We start from the raw sequence: 26136 nt of genomic DNA on the forward strand, positions 1-26136 counted from the left end.
ATGGAATCATAATATATAAAACAGATTAGAACATAGGGCTCTGGTGAAAACTATGAATAGGAAACTATGAAGGTCTCTTCCTCTCTATTGCTATGAGCTTTGAGGCTGCTTATGTGGGACGTTCATGTATCAAGTTATATAGTAACAAAATTGCAATTTTGCAGACTTGATATGATCCCAGATAAATATGGGTAAATAGCAACCCCTAAGTCAGCCTGGGAGAGTAGGAAAATTCTTCCAAGAGGCCAAATCTCAGTGGAGTCTTCAGTCTTGTGATCTTGAAAGCAAAATTGCTCCCCCAAATCTTGTAATTATTCTTTAAAAAAAGATAACTAGCTGGGGATCACTGGCAAAGCCATGGGTTTGACCCCTGGAAATGAAAAAAAAAAAAAAAAGACTAAAATGTTTTCCCATCTCATTTTATAAAAACAGCACCATAAGGAGCTGCTCTATCATTGCCCTCCAGTCAGAGTTGCCTAAGAGCTGTGACCTTAACCCAAACCCACCAGACTTGAGGCACCATGGTTTTACACCCCTGGCCTCAGGGTATCTGCAGCCACACCATTCAGTTCTTCATCTTCTGCCTGGGAGTCTATTTATTAAGATAGTATCTTAACATTTCACTACACAGAGATCTTAAATACTGAGTTCAGCATTGAAATTGAGCCCAGTAATTACTGATTTGAATCAAAAGGGGGGGAAAATATAAGTTCTCTTATCTAAGAACTATTTTGCTGAACACTGAGCAAAACATCAAATCAATCAGAGATTTCAAGAGCTTTCAGTGTAGCCAGAAGAGCCTTGTGAGTAGATGTGAATTATACTAGAGAGGAAGGGTTCTGTTACCTCCACAGGACAGTAATCTCCACTGACAGCTATTTTTAAGGTAATAAAATATGTTCTTACTGCTTCAGAATCTCTGTGGAATCATAATGTCCATCAAAATCAAAGTCGAACACAGGACCGCTGACGACGTTGATGCCATTCCTTTCTTCAGCATACCTTTGCAGGAGGGTGTCATGAAAGTAGCGCCATATGACTGAAACAAGGCAGATGATAGAGTTTAAAAAAAAATTGTATGCCACATGTGAAATCAGTTCACATGATGATTCAAAATTAATGATTTGCTATAATTAGAGATAAAGTCAAGTTTGACTTAAGTCTTAAATGTGAGCTCCAAAATCCATTGTTTGGCTTTGGTCAAAAGCTGAATTCAATTCTATTTTGGGCATCCCTGCATGTGTGCACTATAATGAACCATTTTGATTATATGTCATGATTAAATATAACAACATTACAAACACCAAGTAAATTATTCAGATTTATTATAAATATTGAACTATTCACAAGTGTTATAGATCTAAATTAGAGTAAAAATCCCCATATATGCTCTATATTTTGATATTTTACAGAGCAGTTAAAGTACGAATGTATATTTACTCTGCAGGAGTCAAGCCACAATGGCTAATGATGATATGAAGTACATTTTAAAACAATAACAATTACCAAGAACTTTCAAATAGTTAAAGAGAGAATCAGACTGAAAGTTAATATAAGTATTAGTTGACTGTATTAGGTAGATAACTTTACGAAAAACTTTATATACTTTTTTATGTTAGAATTAAAGCACTTTTATTTTCTAGGTCAGAAAATTTGAAAGAAAACAAAAGAAAGCAAAACCTAAGTGTAGTACATATGATTAATGTTTATCTTATAATTTCTTGCTTTCTTTCTCTGTATATTGTAAACACTATTCTTCGTGAGTAATGTAGGTGTCATGTTGGAATAAAAAAGATTGAAATCAATTGAAATATCACCATAACATGTGTTGACGATACTAGATAAAAGGAAAAAGGACTCTGATTCTATTTTAAGGAAGATTTGATCATTTCTGAGGACACCAAAAGATTGTTTTGGTTTAGTATTCTTTATGAAACCCAACACAGCCTAATCTCATATCTTTTGGTAGGGTCCCCAGAAACTCTGCTCTAGGCTAAGGTGGGGAAATCCCCCATCTTTTTTTACATACTTTTTATAAACATAAAACAGCATAGTCATTAAAATATATCATAATTCTAATTTTTTGAGTCCTATAATTCTCAAAATCAAATAAATCTTTAAGAATGTATTTGATATTTACTCATTTAATTTAGGCCATAAATCCTATTATATTCAGACTATACCTTTATGTACTGAATTTATAAAATATAAAGCTTTTTACCTTGAAAACTCTGGTACATTGGCACTATATTAGTAGTTAGCAAAGCTTCAGAATATATTTGACTTGACTCTTTATTTAATTCTAGAAGGAAAAAAAAAAAGGACAACTTTTTCATCCTACACAAATAACATTCGAAATTATAGTTTCCCCTAGGGGTGACATTTAAAAACATAAGCCAAGTATCATCTTAAACCTGTAAAACTTCCCCAGGTACCAAGTGAAGGGGAAATGTAATGTATCTGGTCAAGTCCCTTAAAAAAAAGTTTTTATATTTTTTTCCCTTTTCAAGATGAATTTATCCAAAAAGCAGAAACTTACTAGAAGAGCCTCAGAGTAAACATATGCCTATTTCTACTAAAGTGAATTGTGTTTATAAACTTCTTTCCTTAAACATTTTCATAATCAAAGGAAAAAAAAAAAGACTCTGACTTCATAACAACACCTACTACCCAGAAAAAAACACCATGGGCGGTCTTGCGGGCTGTCTGCCTCAACCTGCTGGACAAGGCCGCCTTGTGTGAGCTGCAGCCTTGGCTCCGGTCTCTAGAAGGCAACAGCCAAGTACTGACTACAGACATTCTGGGGACCAGACTGGATGCTGAGGGTATTTGAGCACCTGAATGAAGTCTTCTGATTTTTACCTTTTAAGGTTGTCTCTAAAAAAAAAAAAAAAAACCAAATTTGGCACTTCAAAAGTCCATTCCCGAGGAGGCTCTGCAGCAGTGAACAAGCAGGCATTTGGAAGGCTCCACCTTTACCTAATTCTTTGACAAATCACACTTTATTTTCAATCAATACAGGTATATCTCCTTCCTAAGAACCCGAGGCCGATTTCCAAGGTCCACTGCCTATCATGTTTGAAAGATTTCTTACCACCCATTTATTTATTTTGTTTATTTATTTGCTGGGGATCAAACCCAGGGCCTTGCGCATGCTGGACGAGTGCTCTACCACTGAGCTACATACACCGCCAGCCCTGTATGAAAAATTAATAAACAAGAAGACAAAAGAAAGCAAGAGAAGAAAAGGGAAGGGCAGGAGGAAGATACTTACGTGGTGGCGCAAGGAACCCATAACTCAGTTTAGCGTTGTTTTTATAAAAGGAACATTTGTGGACAGGACTAAGAGAAACCCGGAAGTCCTTGAAGAGACAGTTGGAAAAGTCTTCTGTAGAGAAACTGTCCTGAAGAACCAAAGGAAAAGAACCATCAGGTACAGGGCACAGGAAGAGAAGAAAATCCCTGGGTAAATAGTGAGAGGTGAGCTGCGGTTGGCTACCTGTCAGTTCACATCCTTCCCTACTTTCTATTTTCCTCCTGGTATAGTCATCTTTTTTCTAACTGAAGCACAAAGATTCTTTACACTATTAAGGACACTGTCCGTCAGAGATGTGCAAATATCTTCCTATTCTGCTCTGCTCATTTTGTTTATCATGTTTTTATCTAAACAGTTTTAGAGATTGGAGTTGGTCTTCCATTTCCAAGTATGCAGCCAAAAATTGTTGGGAGATGGTAAGAGAGCCAGCAAGGGAGAAACCTCAGGAGCAGCGATGTCTGAATTCACACAGATTCAATGACATCGCAAAACTAAAAAGTTCAAAGAGAACCAACAACCTCCATAATTACAGTACTAAACAACAATAGATAGGATAGGGTGCCTACAAAACAGGGTGCATGCTGTATATTATGAAGTCATATTTAAAAAGTGATTAAAGGCAGTCTTTGAAATTAAAAAAAATGAAGTTCAAGATACTTTATATAAACACATAAATATGTGTGTATATTATATATCATGTGTACTCCAATGCCCTATCTTTGTACTTACTTACCTCAGGATTAGTTATACTTTTATTAACTCTCACAACTCTTCTCAATGAAGCATTCTTAAATCCCTTTTCTATCCCTTAAGAGCATCCATCCTTACAGCTGACCAATCACTCTTGGAAAGTCTGGTGAGTCTAGCTTAAAATTAATACCAGGTAAGACCTCCTTCCCTGTTCTCTCTCTTTCTAGGACTCCCCCATCACATTCTCTTTCCACCATGGCACTGGAGCAAGGGGAAATGGTGGTCTTTTCCTGGGATATTTGCCCTAACTCCTTTCTACACCCAACTTATTATGTGTTGGTAGGACAGGGAGAGGTGTCTGGCATCTTCCCCTCCAGATGGCATGCGTAGCAATGGGACTGAGCTTCCATGGCTACCCCATCAATGAGGACCCCCTATGATGTGGGCAGTTGAGGGAAGCACTTGTGCCCATAAGCTGTGTATTTAGAAATGAATAATTACGACTAACTTTAAAACTGATTTTATGAAATTATAAATCAGAATCATAAGTTAGCAAAACCAGGAGGAGATAGGCAAAGAAGAATCCTGTGCTGTATATACCTTATTTCACAGATGTCTGCTCTAAATGCATGTCAAAGTCATGTAACTTGTTAGTGGCAGAATTAGAACTGAAATTTAATTTATGTGACTTCCTGTTCAGTATTACCCTCATTCGGGAAAAGATAATAGAGAGTAACAGTGAGAAACTATGCTTTTAATGTTTTGCTTAATAATTTGAAATAGGTACACATAGTGAAAGAGGGAACAAATACTTGCATTTCTGTTGACGGTATAGGATGTCCAGAGGGGCATGAGGAGGTCATGGCTGTATCCACTCACAAACTGGTGCTGATAAAGAAGACAGACACTGTTTTTCTTCTGAAGAAGTCTGGGTCTTCCATATGGTAAAGTGCCAAGGTTGATATTCTCCTCTAGGATCATAGAAGGAAAATGAGATCACCATTTAAATATAATTAGTGTGCATTATATGATGATATGTGATGATACACCCATCTAACCCTTTCCTCTATTTAAGCATGTTGAAAAATTATTTTTAACTGCAAAACAACAATGAATTACAAAGAGCAGAAACAAACATTTGAAAAATGTGGTCCACTTCAATTTTTGCCTATATAGATCAATGTGTTATCAGCGTTATCACTAGAGGATAATATATGAAATTGCTAGGCATTCCAGCTAATTAGGACTTATAGTACCCAAAATATCTTCATTATTTTAATGACATACTGCAGAAAGCATATAAGGAGACTTGGAACACAAAGGTTCAGAACTGAAATTATGAGTCTAAACCCAATGGAACAATAACAATATAGATAGTTTCTATTGCCTTTTTCTGAGTGTCAAGGGCTCTATAGAACTCTTTTATATCAACTAGTTAATTCTCACATCTCCCTATAAATTAACATTATACACTTATTTTACAGATGAGGAAACAACAACTTATAGGAAATAAAATTTTTTTTCGATTTAGACAGTTCCTAAATTTATATTCAAACTCAGATCTGCCTAATGCTCAAAGTGCCATCCTTCAGCACAATACTTTACCACCTGGGGGATAAAAAGGTGTTTCTAATTCTGTTATGGTTTAGATACTAGTTGTCCCCAAAAGCTCATGTATGAGACAATGCAAGAAAGTTTAGAGGTGAAATGATTGGGTTTGAGATCCCTAACCTACTCAGCACATGAATCCCTTAATAGGGATTAACTGGGTGGTAACTGTATGTAGGCAGTGTGTGGCTGGAGGAGGTGAGTCATTGGGGGTGTGCCTTTGGGGTATATATTTTGTTCAGTGTGTGGCTGGAGGAGGTGAGTCATTGGGGGTGTGCCTTTGGGGTATATATTTTGTTCATAGCAGAGAGCTCTCTCTCTCTGCTCTGTTCCCAGCTGTTTTCCTCTGCCGTACATTTCCACCATGCTGTTCTGCCTCACTTCAGGCTCCTGAGGAATGGATCTGGCCATCTATGAACTGAGTTCTCTGAAACAGTGAACTCCAATGTTTACAGTTGCAATTTTATATAGACAAGTTCAAGTCAGGATTAATGCAGAATTTACCTCTTTATTCCAGTAGGGCAAAAAGAAAAAAAAATGTGAGCCAGCCCAGTAACTTAAAGATCTGCCTATGAACATCCAAATCACAACAGAAAAATGTTATCAGCTGCTTACATGTTCTTAATTTTCATTCAAAAGTTGTGAAAAAACAACCCATCAATCAATTTATAATCTCTTAGAATTAAGATCCATGTAAGACAGAAACTTAATAGGTATTTTAAATGGAAATCTGGGGCTCTACTCTAAACCTAGAAAAATCCTCAAAACGCTTCCATAATTTCCCTAAAGAGAAACTCAGCTTCCACTAAATATGTGATATACCATTTCCACTATAAAATATCCCTTCTTCCATTATAACTAATAGCTTTGACTGTCAAGCAGAGAAATCTCTGTTTTCATCAAATGGTTTTCCATCATTACCTTTATTGTATTGGATAGTCTTAAATAATGCCCCCAAACCAATTTTCTGTGGTTCACACTATTGATAAAAATCCTGCTTTCACACTCCAGGCCGGCAATTAACGTGTCTTACCTTCTGCCATGGTCATATTAAACTGTATCTCGAAATCCACAATTGGCAGAATCTAAAAAAGTTTATAAAACTCTTTTTAAGGATTGAGAGACATATTTTAATTTCATCAACATACAACTTCTGTAGCTTAATTAACACAACACAAAGATAAAATGAACATAGTCCTCTGCATGAAAAGTTTTCTTTAATGGGGGGACAAAGGAAGAGGAATAACAGAGGCAGCAAGACAAAAGTGTCAGCACAACACTAGTGATTGAAAATAATAATATAAAATCTGCTTTAGAATTATGGTCTCTTCCTCAGCTGTCTTTCTTCAAGCCTAAATCAAATCTAACAAAATGGACAGCACAAAAGAAACTACTCCTCCAACTGTCACCTTTTATGAATGTTATCAATGTGGCTGACAATGACCATGTATTTTTACCTTCTTAAAACAATGACAAAGATAGTTGATTAAAAGTAATTATTAAGGCATTTACAGCTTCTCTGAAGATAGGAGTAAAAGCGAAGCAATATCATCTACCTATTTTGTACCCAAAATATTACTTTCCCCCTAACATTTGTAATAGGTTGGGCTGTTTTTAGAGAAGGAACATTGGAATGGGTTTACTTTGTGCTTAAAACACCATAGCAAGGACAACAGCCCAGATTCCAGGATTCAGAATGCTCAAGGGCTCCCCTGAAACTCTCCCTACTGGTCCTCAACTCATCACAGCACCATGGGATCAAAACAGAGCTGAAAATGCAAATTAGGAGGAGGAAAATTAAATTATAAATGGGTCTTTATGTGTCCCTAGATTTAAAAATAAATAAATGTTTACCTCTCACTCATAAGTTTAATTACATTGCTGACTATTTCTATAACACATGCTGTGCAGAGGGTGCCAGGAGCCCTTCCCTAGTGGGCTGGGCTTTTCAGCAATACTTACCGAGGAGTCGCAGGAGCAGCCAAGGTTATCTCTGGGGGTTCTGGTGAAGGGACACTGTACCAGGGGGTGCACTTCTTTAGGATGCTTTGGAGTATAAACAGGATTCTTCAGAAGATGGTTAAGACTTCCATGAGTTCCATTATTAGGAGCTGGAGTCAAATTCAGTAAATCTGCATAATGCCAAGAATGGCAAAGAATTACTTAGAAGTTTCAAAACCAAAGAGTAGACTTATGCTATATCATATATGTATGTTAGATACGTATAAATGAATCCTTTACTCTGTAACTAAAACTATAAAATTCTCTTGAGTTTTGAACTATTTATGACTAGTACTATTTTTAATAGAAATACTGTTACCTGTGCTCTATTTTGCTGTAAAATTCTCTGAATTTTAAGGTGCGTAATAACTATAGTCATCCTCTGTTGAATGCATATTATATGCCATTAGCTGTGCTAATATATTTTTCTACTTAATCTTCAAAACAAACAAATAAAATTACTATCCACATTTGGTAAATAAATAATCAAAGTGTTTTGCCCAAGTCCTAAAGGCTATTAACTTAGTAGATCAAGGATTCAAAACCCAGCTATTCCCGAGTCTAAGATTCATGATTTTAATAATAAAAACAGTGAACACGTATAAAGCACTTACTACATGCTAGGACCTGCTTTAAGTGTTTAGGATATATTATCTCATTAAATCTTACAGGCACCCAACTGAAAGAATTATCCTCAAGACAGTTTAAGGTTTTGTAAATGTAATAATATTTAACTTGAAATAATATTTAAAATCCAACATTCCACCATAAAAGCACTAATTCAGAAGCCACAGACTGAACAAAGGATATACTTAATGAATTTTCCCTTATGGCTACACCCTCCACATTGCCATCCACTCAACTATTACTGTTACCACAGGTTCCACCTGTCCTGCCCACTTTTCACTTCCCAACGCTCTCCTCCCTGGCTTCCACCACTACACTGACTCAAAATCATGTACTGAAACCCAGGACCTAGCAACGTGCAACCCAGAGTGCAGCCTGGTGGAAAAAATCAGATAAGTAATAAGATGTATGCTCTGCACATTTGATGAGCATTTCTGGGTCAGGAAGAAGAAACAGAATGGACGTGTCCACCTTGCCTCATCCTCTTCCCCAGAAAGGAGCTCACCATGTGACCTACTTTTGATAATCCTACTCCAGCTCTGTTTCCAGAAGGAAAGAAGCTGCCTATTCACACTTACCACACATTAAGTTATAGACTTCGATATTTTCAAAAGCGTCAACCTCAATGCCATGCTTGAATCCAGGTCCATAGCCAACAAAGAGTGCCTGGATTGGCCAGAAAAGTCAGTTTATCAGTACAGTTCAGTTATGTATATAGTTGGTCAGAAATTCATATTATTCACATTGTACATGTATAAACTGGTTATGTTATGACATGGGGAAAATACCATGCCCACTGGACTTGGTGGGATATTATTTTAGTCCTTGTTGCACATATAATCTAAGAATACTAAGACTATTTCTCTTAGTTTTACCATAATCCTCGACTTGATAGTCAACATAGAATGGATGATGAAATCTATTTTCTAAATATTTCTATAACACATGCCAGGAGCACCTGGCACCCTATGAAATTTATATCCTATTAAATAGGATATAAACCTCACCCTGTCTACCTCACACAGTGCTGCAGGCATTAAATTAGGTAAATACAATAAGTGTATTTTGAAATATAGAAGTACTAGGTAAACATAAGATACTATCATCTTTCGGAACCTAAGTGTGATACTTTTTCATCTATTAAATCACTGGCTTTCTTTTACTGTGGGGCAATATATTTCATGAAGCACAAATATATGTGAAATAATTATTAGAAATTTAGTAGGAGATATAAGTCATATGTCCACGAGACAAGAATATAAAATATTAACAAAATTTTTGAAGATCTGAAGAAAAATAGCTCTATGAAAATGTTGCATTAATTCTCATTCAAGACATATATATAATCCCAGTGTGTTTTTAAGTTTCAAACTTTCTGTTGTCAGTTTTTCTTCAGATTGAATGCTATTTTTTTAAGTATAAAAGATTTACTCACTTGCATATTTGAAAATACATTGTCAGAGCCATGAAATCCACTTCCACAATATTTCCTTTCTGAGGGATTCCTAATTTTGACAGATATGAATTAATGGTGTAAAGCCTATTCATGGAACATAACTGAAAGTCATGACATTATTTTCATAAGAAAAAAGAAACTATTTTGTTAAACTAACATAAAGTAAATAAAACCACTTGGCCTTGAAATGTTTGGTTATTCTCATTTATACTGTATTACTTAGCTCTGATTTGTCCATGAAATAGACAAAAAAAAAAAAAAAAGACAGAGGTGAACAGCCACTAACATCAAGACAGAAGTGGTTTGAATCCTACTATGCCAGCTATGTTGTGACTTCAGATAATTTAATTACCTTCTCTTGATTAAAATTTCTTATGTTAGGTCATTTGTAAAAATGCAGTGACATAAAGAAATGTTTAGAATACAGCATTTAGAGACACTAAATATTAATCTTCCTATAAGGGTATGGATCATTCCCTCTTTCATATTCTTCTAAATAATAAAAACACAGTTCTCTAGTAAGAGTAGAGATGGTGTCATTGGGTTGAGTGGATTCTGGTCCACTGCTTAGGTTTTTATTTGACAGGGGTATGTGTCACAACTGGTTTCTTGCAGTCATCAAAATTGTGAGTAAATTTTGAGATATTAAAAATATTAACTACCCAAATAATAAAGTGTTTTTATCAACTTCTTGTTGGACTTTGAAGTATTGTTAGATATAATTGCAATCTGTAAAAGAGATGTAAATAGCAAGTGATAATGTGAATATAGATAATAATAATTATCAATAGGGATGTGGGAGGTGTGAGCAACAGTTCCTCTCCCCAGGGGATTTATGGCAATGTCTGGAGACATTTTTAGTTGTCAGAACTGGAGAAACGGTGCTACTTTCATCTGGCAGGTAGAAGTCAGGGATCCTAATATTCCACAATACACAGGACAGCTCCCCACAATAAAACATTACCCAACACAAAATGTTTATAAGCCAAGGTTGAGAAATCCTGAGTTGAAGAGAATCATATTGTATTCACATATAAAGTGCCCAATGGTTACCTTGAAGTACTATACTAAGAGATCAGAACTTACAATGCAAGTTGCCACTGAGGATCCAAATAGAATGTCAAGGGTTCAATCCTGTCACTTTTGGCAAAGTGCAAACGCTTGGGTAAGAACTGTTTCAGGTAAGGTGTGAAGTGCTGGTTTGGTTCCCGGCACTAAATTTGCAAAAAGCAAAGGAAAATCTATTATTTCCATATTATCCAAAGTGCATATTTCTATTGAAATTCCTTCCTAACTTCATGTGAATTTTTTCTCCCATTGATTTTACCCATCTGCCTAAAAAGTCACAGAAAGAAAAATAATAGCTCTTACTGTTTGTATGATTTACAAGGTGACTATCGTAAGCTAGTTAAAACTTTTATAGGATATCATAATTATTACTGCATAAAAGCCTCAGGGCTCTTGGACTGTGTCACTAGATTATAGTTGAGTTATAACTGGTGACCCTAATTTCAAATACCTTGATAACTAATCGTAAGAATTTTCTTCAAGATATAAAATGGAGCAAGTGCAAAACGTAGCATAAATAAATTAGCACCAGGACAAAAACTTATTTTAAAAAATAAGCATTGAAAAAGAAGATGGGGACTGTGGGTATATCTCAGTGGAACAAGGCCCTGGGTTCAATCCTAGCACCACAGAAACAAACAAACCAACCCTACAACAACAAAAACAAAAAGCCTAAAAGGAAATATTCCATAATGCTAACAGCGTTTATGCTGGTACAGCAATAGGTTTTGCTTTCTGGTTTTTTTTTTTCCCCCTTCAATTATTTCTGGTACCTTCATAAAAAGTTTACAATCCCAATAAACAAATTTTGAAAACTTTCAAACATAAGATTATTGAGACATATCCTTAAATATAAGCTTCTACATGCTGGCCCCCCAAAATACCCCAAAATTCAAATCCCATAATCCCAATTACAAATACTGAAACTTTTCTATAAATATACAGTACACAAATTAACAATAACTATAAAGTGGAATAATTGTACTCACAGAAAGATTTCTGGCAATGCCTTCATAATTAACTGAAGGGGAACAAACAAGAATTAACAGTTGTGGATATGCTACAATTACAAATAAAAAATAATACAAAAATGTAGAATGTCAGGTTCAAACCCTATATTTAAATACCAAAGCAGATTTCAAACAGTTTATTTAAGTCACTGTATATTCGTCATTGAAAGGAATTTAAGACAGATCCTTAAGTACTGCTCTATTATGGCACCCATGATATCATGTCATATTACTAAGGCAAATTATAGAACATCTATCCATCCATGTTGTTCATCTATATTCCAGTCCATTCATCCTTTTATTTATTCATCAGCATGTTCATCTACCTATTCATCCGAATATCTATTTATCTATTTATTTACAACCAATGTAGATCTAGTATGATTTTACTGTGTAAAAATTAAAATGTGTGTTTTATACACATATAGCAAACACTTGGGAAGACACATTCCAGACTTTACAGTAGTTGTCTCTAGAGATGGGAATTGAGTTGCTAACTAGGGGGATTTATGATGTGAAACTGTTATTCTTTACTTTGTATTTTTCAATATTCAATGATAATGGTAGAATTTCCAAGTAAGAGGGGCATAGGAAAACTTAGAAGAGAGGGCAAGTTTTAAAAACAAATTTACATAATAAGCCCATTAGGTTTATTAGGTATATTTGGTGCTACACATCAATAACCATTTAGTTTCCTAAATATTCTTTCATTTCTTCTTTGCATGTAAAGTTTGAGAAAATTATTCAGAAAAAATATACATTTTTGTATGTATAGAAATAAATTGATACATTGCTTTTGTTTTAATATGGGAAATTTGGGTATCTACCTGAGATAAGGTATGGCTAAAGCTAATTCCCAAAACAATGTCTGGGGACTGCTATTGCCTGTATGGTTTTTATAACAATCGTGCAGTTCTCCTTCAGTATCTGAGGGGATTTGTTTCAGGAGTTCCCCATGGCTACCTAAATCTTCGGTGAGATGCTCAAGTCTCTTTAGAAAAATGGAGTAATATTCGCACATAACCTACACACAACCTCTTACAGATTTAAAATCATCTCTTGATTATTTATCGTATCTAAAATAACTAAATGCTATCAACTAGTTGTTGTATTATATTGTTTAGAAAATAATTTCAAAACAATCTGTACATGCTTGGGAAAAAAAACAATTTTTTTCCAAATTTTTCAATCCATAGTTAGTCAAATCCACAGATATGGAATTCTCAGGTATGAAAAGCTGATTGTACTTTACTTTTCTAAATTAAAAAAGAATTAATTAAAACTTTTCATTGTGCACATGGAACCTGTGCTGTGTCACTGAGTTAATTTATCTGCATAATCATTTTCCTGTAGTGAAATCTATTTTTCTTCATTAATATTCAACAGTATCCACAGAATTCTATCTATTTATAGAGCCCAATCCTAACCTAATTCTAATAACTCTGAAAAGCTCATTTCTCTTCCCATTTCAAAGTTAATTAGATCAAAAGGATAAAATTTGCCATACATATCCAAAAGTTATCAAGGATGGTATTCAAGAGGCAAAAATAGTTACAAAATACGCTTGATTTACAAAAGAATAAATAACTTAATTTCTTGGTATTTTGTATTTCACATGTGGTCAAGTGAGAATATGAAATTTCTTTTCCTTCCCTGTTTTAAAGACTCATTGCTTTTTGGAATGGTTTATGTAATTTCTAAGGACTGGAACCAACTGCTTATAGAATTAACCATCTCCCTCAGCATTCCTCCTCATAATAGCATATTATACCAAAATGATGTAAGTTATTTTAATGAAGTGTCATTAAGCACCTAAATTCTAACAAATGCAGTTGAATTTTTCCTTTAAACTTTTTTCTAATCACAATCTTGAGCCTAGTACAAGTAAAATACAAACCACAATATGAAATGTATTAAGAAAATCAAATAATATGCTTAGCCTATGAATATTAAGTAGGTACACGTTGAACTTGTGTCCTCAAATCTAGTCTCATAAAATTTCTGTAAGTAGAAAAGACCTGTACTGCAAATTTAATTATTAAACTAACTGATTCTCTTCAGTTTACAGAAATAATGATTTAGAGTAATATATTCTTAACCATACTTACATGAATAGTATTTATCTGGGACATCAGAGGGTCTCAATCGAGGAGCAGGTCCATAAACAACTTTAATATTTTTAACATCCCCCAAATATTTATTCAGATATATATACTTCTTACAACTGCCTTGTTCCATGCCTAGGAGAAAGAAACCACCAAACATATTCTAACTTTAATAATAAATTTAATATAAAAGAAAACTTTCTTTTACTTCCAGAATTGAATTACATTTGAGTTTGACACTCCTATCAGTTCAACATCTGATAGAGAAGAAAACAGAAATTCAGCTAAATCCTCCAGTTCACTTTTTTCAAAATATTTTCCCTTTCCTTCACCAAACTAGTTTAATGTTTCTTCTTATCTCTGTATTTCCAAATCATTACGTGAGTAAAGAACACTGTCTTATCACAGTTTTAGACAGTTATTTGCCCAAAATCATCTAGTATTTTAATCTCACTGTGGGACTGAAGTTTCTTTAGCATGGAACTTCTTGGGACTGTTTATAAATATAGCTGTCTACAATTATTTCTGAAGTAAACAACAAAAACAAAAAAGAGCACACTTTTCTTTTTTAAAGAGAAATAGAGAGAATTTTTTAATATTTATTTTTTAGTTTTCGGTGGACACAACATCTTTATTTTATTTTTATGTGGTGCTGAGGATCGAACCCAGCGCCCCACGCATGCCAGGTGAACGCGCTACCGCTTGAGCCACATCCCCAGCCCCAAGAACACACTTTTTACTTTCTTGCATACTCACCATTTTCTTTTTTTATAGTATTAGGGATTGAACCCAATGGCACTGAGCTTTATACCTCTACATATATATTTTTTTAATTTAAGACAAGATCCCCCAAAATTGCCCAGGCTGGCCTAGAACTTATGATCATTTTGCCTCAACCTCCCCAGTAGCTGGGATTATAAGCATGAACCATTACAGGAGCCATTACACCATAAATTATTTAGTCCTAGAGCTATACACAAATATGTCAAAAACATCACATTATTATGAAATTATGTCATCAAAATATATACTGCCTCTAAAGTCAGATTTCATGCTAAAGAAAACTAAATATGTACATGATAATGTGCTCCAGTTAAATCTAAAATTGCAAAATTAACAAAATTTAATAAAAAGTTTTTTCCAACTCTTCAAATAGCCTGGTGTAGGATTTTCCAAAATCAGAAGCCAAGTGCATTTTGGCTGATGGGAGCCTATAGGCTTTTAAATTTCTGTGAATTCTGTGTCTATCATATTAGTGTAATCTTTTCTTAAAGACTTTCCATAAGAAAGTACATTTTGATCTATAACATTCATAGGAAATATGAAATAAAAATTAATCAAATTCACTTTGATTTTTATACCTTTGAACCTGAAGAGTAAATGATACAAATTCAGATTACTGAAGCCAGATTTAAAGTTAGGTAGTCAGTGTAGCTAGGTAAATCAGGTCTAATATCAAGTGAAATCTAAAATGGAGGCCGTGGAGGCCCTGCGGAGAATGACTCAGGGAAAACACAGGACAACTCATGGAATGTTAATGAAGTCCCAAAAAGGCCCTAGGCCAAAGTCCACCTCAAAGAAATGTTAATGAACAGCCCCCAGCAAAAAGGTGCTGACTCAGAAGTCCTTCCTGACCAGATTACTTCTTTGGCCCACCTGTGTCCCACCCCTCGGTCCTTCCCACCTACATTCCATCACTGAAAGAACTATAAAAAGGGGAGACAACATCCCTTCCATGGATTCCACCTCTTGGGTCCCCTTCTTCCTCCGGGAGAAGTCTTTTCTGCTGTCCTTTAATAAACTTCTAATTTCTACTCTGACCTTGCCTCGGCGTGCTTCTTTGGTGTTATTCTTCAACATTGGGGAAGCAAGAACTCGTCACCAGTCAACAGCGGTAACATTACCATGATCTGAAATAAGGATGAGGTTCAGGCATCTATGCAAATTCAGTCCTTTGAGACCATCCATCAGCATGCCAACCATGTTGTCGACCCTCTGCAAGGCTCTGATGACCTAAGGATGGGAAGCAAATCTCATATGAGCATTCCCTACTAATGATCATTTCTATAGAAATTTATGCCTATTAAAAAAAACACCAAGAAAAGAAAAAGAATAGTGGATGTAATTATGATAAACTAGTTCATGTTAGACTAGCACAGGTCAAGATCAAAGAAATGGAGAACAGTAAACACCTGCTAATGTTAACACTGGAGGGTCCAAATTCTGCATTTGCTCAATCACAAGTTTGGGAATGACATTAGCTGTTCTGATTAATTTTACCTCCTGGAGATTCAAGAGCTACTACTTAGAAGAAACCCAGGTGTCAAACTAATACTAGCTCAAATCTAGTGTTTGGCAAGAAATCACTGTATTCTTAATTACTACTTCATTTTTTTTTTACAGTTTCTTCATGTACTTTCTGATCATTTAAATGGTCACTGTTTAAGTAAAAGTTTTTCTAACTTTCAAAAGTGTTAAAATTATTCATGATATGCTTCTTATGCATTTAAATTTTTTAACTTGGAACTTACAAGTTAAAAAATTACTTATCTCCATACAAACTGCATTCATATTACATAAGAATAATTCAAGGACACAGAATGGCAAAGGTTCTCGGCATATCACTTTCTGGCATTGTTCTTTTCCTCTCTCTTGGTAAAAGCATGTGAGGAAAGTTCTTGTGCAGTTTTTTGTGTTTTCTATAATATATCGAATCAGTTTAATCTTCATTTATAGTCAGTATATTTCACTTTAATATGAGACAAGTTCTTCCAAGCCTTTCAAAGATATCCAGGGACTGAAGTTGTGCTCTTGCCTATATTTTATATATATAAATATAATGTACTTTCTTATGGAAAATCTCTATATAGGCAAATACGTATATTCCAAACAACATAAACTGAAATTTTTAAGTATTAAAAATATTGAGATGCCCATAATAAACAGAGTTTAACAGAATCAACAAATTAATAAGTAAGACTTGAAGAGCAACAGGTTCAACCTTGAAGGAAGATGCATCAGGAAAGCTTGTACTGTGCAAAATTATTAGTAATCAGAGCAGCACCAACTCTAAAACTTACCTAACTGGACAAACAATCACAAAATGAGTCAGAGTATTTTATAGTCAAAGATCTAGACATGGGTCTTAAGTGCCAGTGACCACAGTAAAGGAGTAAAAAAAAGCACACTAGCCCCCTGGTTAGTTTTTCAAATTTTAGAAGGAGTTACGAGAAATATTTCCTTTAGGCCAAATATGACATGGCTACATAGTTGGGCACTCATCTTCCTTACCCCACCTGTAGGAAAAAGCAATTCTGCTGAACTATAGAACAGACTCAAAGGAGGGCACAGTGGGATCATTAACTACAGTGGGGCTGCCAGGATGGAATTTGATGGAACGAATACAAAGGATAGAAACAGACCTGGATGAGATCATCTTCCCCTCCATTTCACTCTCTTTTGTATGAGATGAAAAGCAATCTAAGCAGTAGTACCTACTCATTAAGAGGGGCAAATTTAGGACAGATGCAGGGTCAGTCAAACTAAGGGAAGGTAGTTTAGGCAGATGTTCTAGAGTCAAGTGAGAAAATGGGCATTGTCTTTTCTCTTTCTTCCTCCACTGTTACAGAAGTAAGCATTGAGACCAAGTAGTGCCCTCAAAAACAGAATCATAATGAACATGTCAGGACAGGCTTTCATTGAGACCCTGTCATGAAAGTCCTTAAGGTTTGCAAACTATCCAACCTGTGCCACCTGGGTAAAGGAACTGATATAAATTTGTTGGGAAAACCGAAGCTATTAAAGAAGAGTGTGTTTATAGTTTCTTATCCCATGGAATCACAGGAGGCAAAGGTAAGTAAACTGGGATTTTGAAATAAGGAATCCTGGCAATAACTCTTTTCTCTTTTTTTGTGACCAACAATTCTCACAGATCCTTACTTTTCCTTTGTTTTTATATCTTAGGTCACAGATAAATATTAGAAGGAAAGTCAATTTAGAGATGCAAAGAAACTCAAATCATTTTTCTATGCTAACACTTTCTGTGCTCCAAGATATAAAAATGGTGTGGCCACATGAACTCTGAAAGCAAGAAGTGTTTTAAAGCACTGTACAGATGACAAACATAGACAGGAGCTGGCTAAGATCCTGAAAGGAGGTCAGGTCAAATAGTCACACTACGAGCATTAGTCCATGAGCTGGTCTCTTTAGTTTCCTGGCATCCATCAAATAAAATATGATTATGTGAATATCTCTATACATTTGATAAACCCTTCCCATCCTTAAGTATTCAAGCTCTGTTTTAAGCCTGATGGTCTCAGCAGCTAGGGACCGAGCTCCCAAGAAAAAGAGTTCAGAGGAAGCCTCTCCTTTTTAACCTGTTGCCCTATATTTTCATGAAAATTTGGAATTTTACCTGCTTATAAAATTCTTATAAAGCACTTAGCTTTTAGGCCAAGAGAGAAGGATATGGAGTAAATAAAGGCTTTGGAATAAAAAATACAGAATTTAATTCATCAGTTCAATTTTGCACTGAAGAAAATACAAGCAGAATAATTTTCCCAAGTCTTATTTTGTTGAAAGTGTACTATTTGGTTTAGTAAAATTATTGTGCATGATACTACTCACTCTTTCCAGAAATCATAGGGTCTTAGGGAATGATCTAGAATTCTGCTTCAAAGGTTTGGTTAAATGAGACTAGGTTTAATGGTGTAATCACTGATAAAAAATGTACTTACTTCACTGCTGACTGGTCCATATGAATGGCCTGAAGAATCTGGTTCTTCTAAATACAGAGTGTAAAAGTGTGGTCTAAATCAAACAGTATCAAAATGTAATATTTTACGAACACATTGAAAAATAGAATGGAAAGAATATTTCAACAATTAATAGTGATTAAAAATTCTACAACACTGAGGTAACATTTCTAAACTTACTAAAAATAATTTACAGGTTTGGAATTCTTCAAAATGTGACCATAATAGTTTATTAAAGAGTTAATTTGGATCTAAAACATTAAAACCAATAGCCAGATTTTACTGTAGTCTATTTTTAATAAGTATGTAATTTCTATTATACAAAAGAGTATTTATTTATTTATTTATTTATTTATTTATTTATTTATTTAAGGTTCCAAGGGTTGAACTCAAGGGTACTCAACCACTAAGCCACATCCTCAGCCCTATTTTGTATTTATTTAGAGACAGGGTCTCACTGAGTTGCTTAGTGCCTTGCTTTTGCTAAGGTTGGCTTTGAACTCTCAAATCCTCTAAGCCTCCTGAGCAGCTGGGATTACAGATGTGTGCCACCACAACTGGCTAAAGGAGTATTCATAATAGAAATTAACTTTCTACATACCTTTCATCTCTAGGAAGCTGTAGCCACTGAAGAACAGCTAAAATTCTTTCTTCAAATGGAATGGAACTAAAATTAAGGAAGAACACAACGAAACAAATCTGTGAGAAATGTGTGGATTTAAAATAAAATAGCATTAAGGAATACTAAAACAAGGCAAAGCATTTATTGTGTTTGAAGTTACAGAAAGCTTTTAATCGAAAACTTCAATTTTTTTTCCAATGAAGGACTAAAATTGAGCTTTTATATAAATAAAAGTGGTAATTTGGTTTAAAAATTTGCTTCTCCTCCTCTACTGGAGGGTATTATTCATGTATCTGGAAGCAGGCATTGTTTACTGCACAGATATCAATGCATTAATACAGTCTACAAAGGACACCTCAGGCAGAGCTCAGCCACAGATGACACTTAGTACAATTTGGATTAAGGCATCTGATAAGCAAATAACAATTATCCAGGCAACATCTCTTTAGCAGAGTTAATTATGCCTTCCTATGGGCTTTGTTGACAGAGCTCCATCAGTGTGCTTGCCCAACCGCAAGAATAGAGCTTGAGAAGCCAGAGACCATGAATTCCCCATGCTAGTACAGTACATGGCACATCCAATCTTACTCACCATCTCCATTTCATTTATGGGATGAAAACATTGGCAAATAACAAGGTCAAGGAAAGACACTACACTGTACCCAGGTGAACCCTGAAGAATACATAGCAATATTACAAAAGAAACTGCTATGCCATTTTTGTTTGGGATTTATGATCTTTTCTGTTTGCCCTATTCTCCATCTCAGCTCCAAATATCCTGTATTGATTTTTCAATAAAAACCAGCCAAGAATCTTCCCTTAATTTTTTTTTTGCCTTTTCTGAATATATTGTGAATTTTGGATATCATGAGGAAGTTATCCTAATCAGATTCTTTCACTGGAAAGCATATTTATTGAAGTAATTTAGAAAGGGAAATTCAGAGATATCATGAATATTTTCTTTTAAATAATATTTTGAACATAAGGGAGTCATTCCTACCAATGTATTCTTTAATGCATCTGCCTTTTCTATTTCCAAGTTCTTTTGCTTCCTAGGGTTAAAATGTTTAGTGTCTCCATTCTTCAGATCTGTACACAACACTCAAATGCTAGGGCTTAGGATTCCATTAGGGGCGGGGGGGGGGGGGGCGATGAGAGAAAAAATGAGATGTTCTGTCTTGCAAAGTCCTAGAAAAAGTTCGTTTACACATACCCATTATATACTTTGTAGATATCTGGGTAAATTCCTTTAATTGTCACATCGGATCCTGGCCAAAAAAATGTGCCAGACTTGAGGCCTTGATACTTAGCTGTGATCCAAATCTGGGGAAGAAAATGAAGGAAAGTTAGGAAATCATGTGAACATTCATCTTTCAGGAAGGAGAGTGTGTTCCTGCAACACTACGGTATCCTTCTCAAGAGCTATCTTGTTTTAAAGGTCAGTAAGCTCCAGCAATTAGATTACAGTAATCATATAATATGACTTTTAAACAGCAGCAAATGGAAATTTAAATGGAGATTTAAAAGATGGACATAAGGCAGCTGGTAATTCCTTTAACATTTAGAGCTATATCCCTAATTAGTAGGTTTCTCTTGAAAGAAGAAAAATTCATCAATATACCTGTCTTTAACTTGTTGACATTTTTCCTTATGTAACCAATATTTATTAAGTACTTATTACTGCCAATAATATACATGAATAGGATTCCTATAAGCCTCCTACATTATTAATTTGCATGATCTTCACAGTAACCTTGAGGTAGTTAATCCTGTTATCTACAGTATAGACAGAGAACATCAAGGCACAGGAAGAATGACTTACCCAAAGTCACATAGCTTTAAACATCAGAGCTAACATTTGAATTCATGACCTAGAAAATTAAATACTGTGCTTTTTCTCCTTCTAAGAGGAACATCAAGATTATCCAGAAAGACCATTTTTCATTATTATGGCAATTTTTAAAAAGTAAAAAGGAGAACGCATCTAAATTACAATCAGAAAGAACCTACTGTTATTTATACATGCAAATAGAGCCAGTGCTTGCGTGTCTCAAAAAAAAAAAAAAAAAAAATAGCTTTGTACAGATCAAAAATATTACCCTGGGTTTTGGGGTTGTGGCTCAGTGGTAGAGCCCTTGCCTAGCATGCATGAAGCACTGGGTTGGATCCCCTGCACCATATAAAATATATATATCTCCCTGTAATAATTGCATATGTTTATGAAGTATAGTATAGTATTTCAATACATGTTTCCAATATGTACTGATCAAGTCAGAGTAATTAATGTTTCCATATTTTAATATTTCTGTGTTAATTAAAAACTGTTTTTTAAATGTTTAAAAGATGAAAATATTAACTACCCTGATTTGATCACTATATATTATATACATGTATCAAATCAGCACATTGTGTGCCCCATATGAATGTACAACTAAAATAATAATTAATTTTAAAAAACATCACTGCTAGATGATACTACTATAAGAAAGAAAAGAGAAAGGAAAAATGGCTCAGCACAATCCAAATCCATCTTTAAATAAAATCCAAATCCATCTTAAATAAAAGACTCTCATTTCTTGAAAATTGCATATATCATACAAGTTGCATTTAAGATTACCAGCATTCATCTCCATTTATGAAAAGATGACCACAGACACAGTAAATGAAATAGGGTATTAAAAACTCCAAGGAATGTGGTTGTTTTACTCTAATTGAAATAAACGAGAATAATAAACTATTTTAGCAACTAAAACAAAGAACTCACTGGCTCTCCTTTGTACCACTCAGGATTAAACTTCTCTTTACTTTTAAGTGAAAAGGAAGCATTCATTTTGGGATCATACATTTTATTGTCAATTACGCCATGGGATTCTGGATAAAGTCCCTACAAAAGATAAAACATGGATTCTGTCACGCATTGCAAAACAAGTTACTTTTTTATGCAAAATATAACTTATTCCCTTTAAATAAGGGAATGCAGAGTTGAAATGTAGAGCTTACTGTGACAATGCTGTAGTGATTGGGAAAAGTTTTTGTTGGATACACTGGTCTCAAGTTTTTGGTATACGTTCCACAGTTTTCTAGGAGGGGAAAAAATAAACATTATTAAATACATCTGACAATCTACTTATCTCATTTAGCTTTGATACCACAGTGGTATCTTTAAATCAAGTAAAATAATTAGAATGGATTTATAACCAGATTAAAATTCAGGATGAATTATAAAGTAACACTTGGGATATAAATTCAATGTTAAAGATGTGTTTTTTCCTCTTAATCAGAAACATGGTAAACAAAATAATTAAGCCAATTAAGTAGTTATGCCATACTTAACAGTAACATAAAGTTCAAGACAGACAAGTTGGAATAACATGATGCTTGCAAGATATTTGCTTGGACTTAGTAGTCAAACACCTAAATTATAATAGGGAATGAACAAAAAAAGCTGCACTGGCAACAAAATCTACAAATTAGAATAAGGGTGAAATAGTAGTTGGGGTGTCAGGGTACTGTGCTACAGATTCAGAACCAACCACCCCTGGATGAACTGGACTGCTTAAAAACAAAAGATGTCATTTGGCTTCAAGTCAGAGAAAGCAAGGAAGTCAGACTGCTCTGATGGATGGCCTACTCATTTTTCCCTAGTGTCCCACTTTTCTTCTGCTGCCTCTATTATTGAGGAAGGAACTTCTACCTAATGATTCCAGTGTTTCAATACTGCATTGCCTGATAATGTTCCTCAGATTGCCAGGTGTCTGCATCACTCACTGCCTTGCTAACAGTTCGGAACTGCAGGCTGCATACTCCAGTTGGCCAATACTAGGGCTTGGGCTCATTGTGTATTGATTTCTTGAAAATTGCATATATGAGTACCTATAGCTCCTTAATTTTGAAATCAGGATGTCTTGCTGGTGTGATAGAGACAAAAAGCTTCAAAATCCATGGGCCTACTGGTAAGAACACAATCTTGTCCATATAAAGCTAAAAACTTTTTATACCAAATGTTTTTTACTCAAGATAAAAAAAAAAAAAAATTCTTTTCCTCCAGGTGGAAATTAAAAACTGAAATTCTAAAAATCTACAAAACTCATTTTGGCATGTAGTAAGACATAATTTGGCCTTTACTGAGAGTAATTGTAATGCTTAAAACAACCTTGTATACTCAATTATGGGAAAAAACATATTAGAATGCCAGCAGAACATTAAAATTGCTGTATTTACATGACAGCTACATAATTACTGAGCACCAATAACCAGTAACTTCTACAGTTTTAATATTCATATGTGATTATCTTCCTTTTTCTATAATGCTAATACAACTGATTTTTGGTACCCATATTGTTGGTGAGTTTAAAATTGGGGCATCAATATCAGGAAAAGACCATTCTACCATTTCATCAGTGACCTGCAGAATAATCATTCAACTGAGGGCTCAACTGAGATTTTTTTAAAAAAATTGAAAGGATTCGATTCAAACGATAATACAGGATAAGTAGCAGTAGTTCAAGTCTATATTAGTAGTATCATATCATTTTGTATAAATATGTCAAAATATACTCTACTGTCATATATAACTACAAAGAACAAATAAAAAAAGAAAGGAATGTTTTAGAGTCATAACAAAAATAATGATAATTATAATAAAAACTAGTTTCTACTGTTAAAAAACTGTAGTTTTAAAATTCTGTTTTTAAAATGGAATAGTCATAAAATAAGAAGGAATGTTTCCACAAAAAGAATGCAAAATTCTAAGAAAATGTAAATGTGACCAGGCATGGTGGTGCATGCTGGTAATCCCAGCAGCTGGGCAGACTGAGGCAGGAGGAAAAGCCAGCCTCAGCAACTTAGTGAGACCCTGTCTCAAAATAATAATAATAAAAAAAGAGTAAATGTGTATAAAAATGGGTTACAATCCTAACATAACTGAATCATTTTAGAAGTATTTAAAAGGTAGCTTTAGAGTGATCACACTATTAAAGGCTGGAGCCTTATCACCAGGTTCAGGCTCTCTGCAATGGAGAAGTCTGGTAGAATACTTAGGTCTGCCAGTACTTTTCCAAAAAAGACTGCTTCTCTAGTTTATCTCACCAAAATCGTGACAACCCAGTCATCAAACCTGAAACTACTTACTTAGTTTGCTAATAACAGGAAGAAGTCCACCCCAAGTGTGTAAATATTCTGCCCTGAATCCATCCAAAGAAAATAAGAGGGTAGGAGGTGAATCAAACCTGGGTTTATGAGAAAGGAAAAACAGTGTTAAAAAAGCAGAAAAAAGACACATCCAGTGAAGATCTTCCCCCTCCCCAGCACAGGTACAGTGAAGATTTTTCACTGCAGTTGGTATATAATCATAAATAAACTAACAAGTTAGCAAGCACACTCATAAAGGACATTTTCCATGTACTTATATTCACACTCATGCTTTACCATTGCCTCCTGTGTGTCCGTCATCACATAGTACTTATTAAGCACTCATACTGCTTAATCTACCATACAAGGAACGCTATTCACGGTTCCTGCCATTCCCAAAGCTAGACCAAAGACTATTAAAATATAACAGCATCTCTATGATATTCAGGAGAATAAGTGTTAATAAACAACATTACCTAAATTATGTTTTTGTTTTCATTATTTTTTTCTGAATGACTACTTTCCAACGTTCTCTTGTTGAATCTAAAAGATTGTACCTCATAGAGCATAAATGTATTTAGTTTTTAAACTTCATCTATTTAAAAATATAAATAGCTAATACAGAAGTTTGAGAGATCTTTATTACATTCAAATATTTAAGCAATAAAGAAATGATTCAAAGATTCAAAGCTAGGAATGATCAATGAAGTTACACACACACACACACACACACACACACACACACACACACATAAAAACATAGTCAATGTGCATGGTATAGAAATCCAAAGAAAGAGAAAAAAAAAAAAACCCCACACAAACATACATATGACAATGTACACATCAAGAGAACAGCTGTGAATGATAGCTACATGACTATCGAAAATAGACATGGTTGAGAAACTTTGCTTCTTTGCTTCTAGTGACTCTTGGTAAATGATAGGGGAGTTGTAGACCACTGGATAACTGTGAAAAGGCCGTCCACAGAAGGTTCACTCAGTAATTTAAAATTTAAGAGCAAATTTACTTTGTCTTACCTTTATCAACCCTAGCTCCTCCCCTCCTACTCTCACACCCAAATATAAATGTGACCCTGTAAAAGGAGAACTTTCTCATTTAATTTCTATTAACTCATATTTGTAACACTAAGCACCCTTGGGAGACTGCAGTTAGTTGCAGATATAGACAATGGTCCTTATTTGTACAAAACTATTTTTACTCAACACAAAAGCAGCTTAGTGGTCCCAGGTAAATACACTGATATAATAATTTCCAGAAGAATAAAATGTGCTCAAAATTATGATCATGTTAATAAAGAAAGGAGAAGTTGTATTCTCCACTAAATGATTCAATAATAATGATCAACACTTAGAAGAGTCAAAGCTTGCTAGTATACCCATTAAAAGACAGCTTAGGTTCATGAGAAGTCCCCTTTAAAAAAAAAAAAGTTTCTCTTGATGAGATTATTTAGTTTAGATTTAGTCTTTTACCATTGTTACTATGGTTTTACACCAAGAAAGGTACTCTCCATTCAAAACGGGGAAAAGGCACCTTACATAATAAACATTAATTATATACATGATCAAAATAAGCTAAATACAAGTCAAGAATTCTGAAAAGTTTGGGAAAAATTATTTTAAACAGGTATTAAACAGTAGATCTCAAGAGGAAAAATATAAATATCTCTAATATCTTTACTTTTATTTTTTTCCAAATTTTAAATCTTTAATGATTAATTTATTGACAGTT

General features: G+C 34.5%; 1 protein-coding gene across 1 annotated transcript in view; it reads right to left on the reverse strand.

The window, feature by feature from the left end:
* The window catches only part of Enpp1 (ectonucleotide pyrophosphatase/phosphodiesterase 1), a 66803-nt gene that overhangs the window by 5821 nt on the left and 34846 nt on the right, over nucleotides 1-26136 (reverse strand). The window contains exons 6-23 of the mRNA XM_027938530.2: nucleotides 24388-24485; nucleotides 22258-22337; nucleotides 22022-22141; nucleotides 20471-20580; nucleotides 19237-19302; nucleotides 18618-18690; nucleotides 15786-15894; nucleotides 13885-14016; nucleotides 11756-11787; nucleotides 10785-10912; nucleotides 9678-9747; nucleotides 8821-8908; nucleotides 7577-7746; nucleotides 6648-6699; nucleotides 4823-4977; nucleotides 3275-3404; nucleotides 2222-2302; nucleotides 907-1039 (exon numbers count right to left, since the gene is read on the reverse strand). Coding sequence (XP_027794331.2) covers nucleotides 907-1039; nucleotides 2222-2302; nucleotides 3275-3404; nucleotides 4823-4977; nucleotides 6648-6699; nucleotides 7577-7746; nucleotides 8821-8908; nucleotides 9678-9747; nucleotides 10785-10912; nucleotides 11756-11787; nucleotides 13885-14016; nucleotides 15786-15894; nucleotides 18618-18690; nucleotides 19237-19302; nucleotides 20471-20580; nucleotides 22022-22141; nucleotides 22258-22337; nucleotides 24388-24485 — 1827 coding nt within the window. The remainder of the gene's footprint in view (nucleotides 1-906; nucleotides 1040-2221; nucleotides 2303-3274; nucleotides 3405-4822; nucleotides 4978-6647; nucleotides 6700-7576; nucleotides 7747-8820; nucleotides 8909-9677; nucleotides 9748-10784; nucleotides 10913-11755; nucleotides 11788-13884; nucleotides 14017-15785; nucleotides 15895-18617; nucleotides 18691-19236; nucleotides 19303-20470; nucleotides 20581-22021; nucleotides 22142-22257; nucleotides 22338-24387; nucleotides 24486-26136) is intronic.

Source organism: Marmota flaviventris, chromosome 6 (genome assembly GCF_047511675.1).
Source record: "Marmota flaviventris isolate mMarFla1 chromosome 6, mMarFla1.hap1, whole genome shotgun sequence".
NCBI classification, from domain to species: Eukaryota; Metazoa; Chordata; class Mammalia; order Rodentia; family Sciuridae; genus Marmota; species Marmota flaviventris.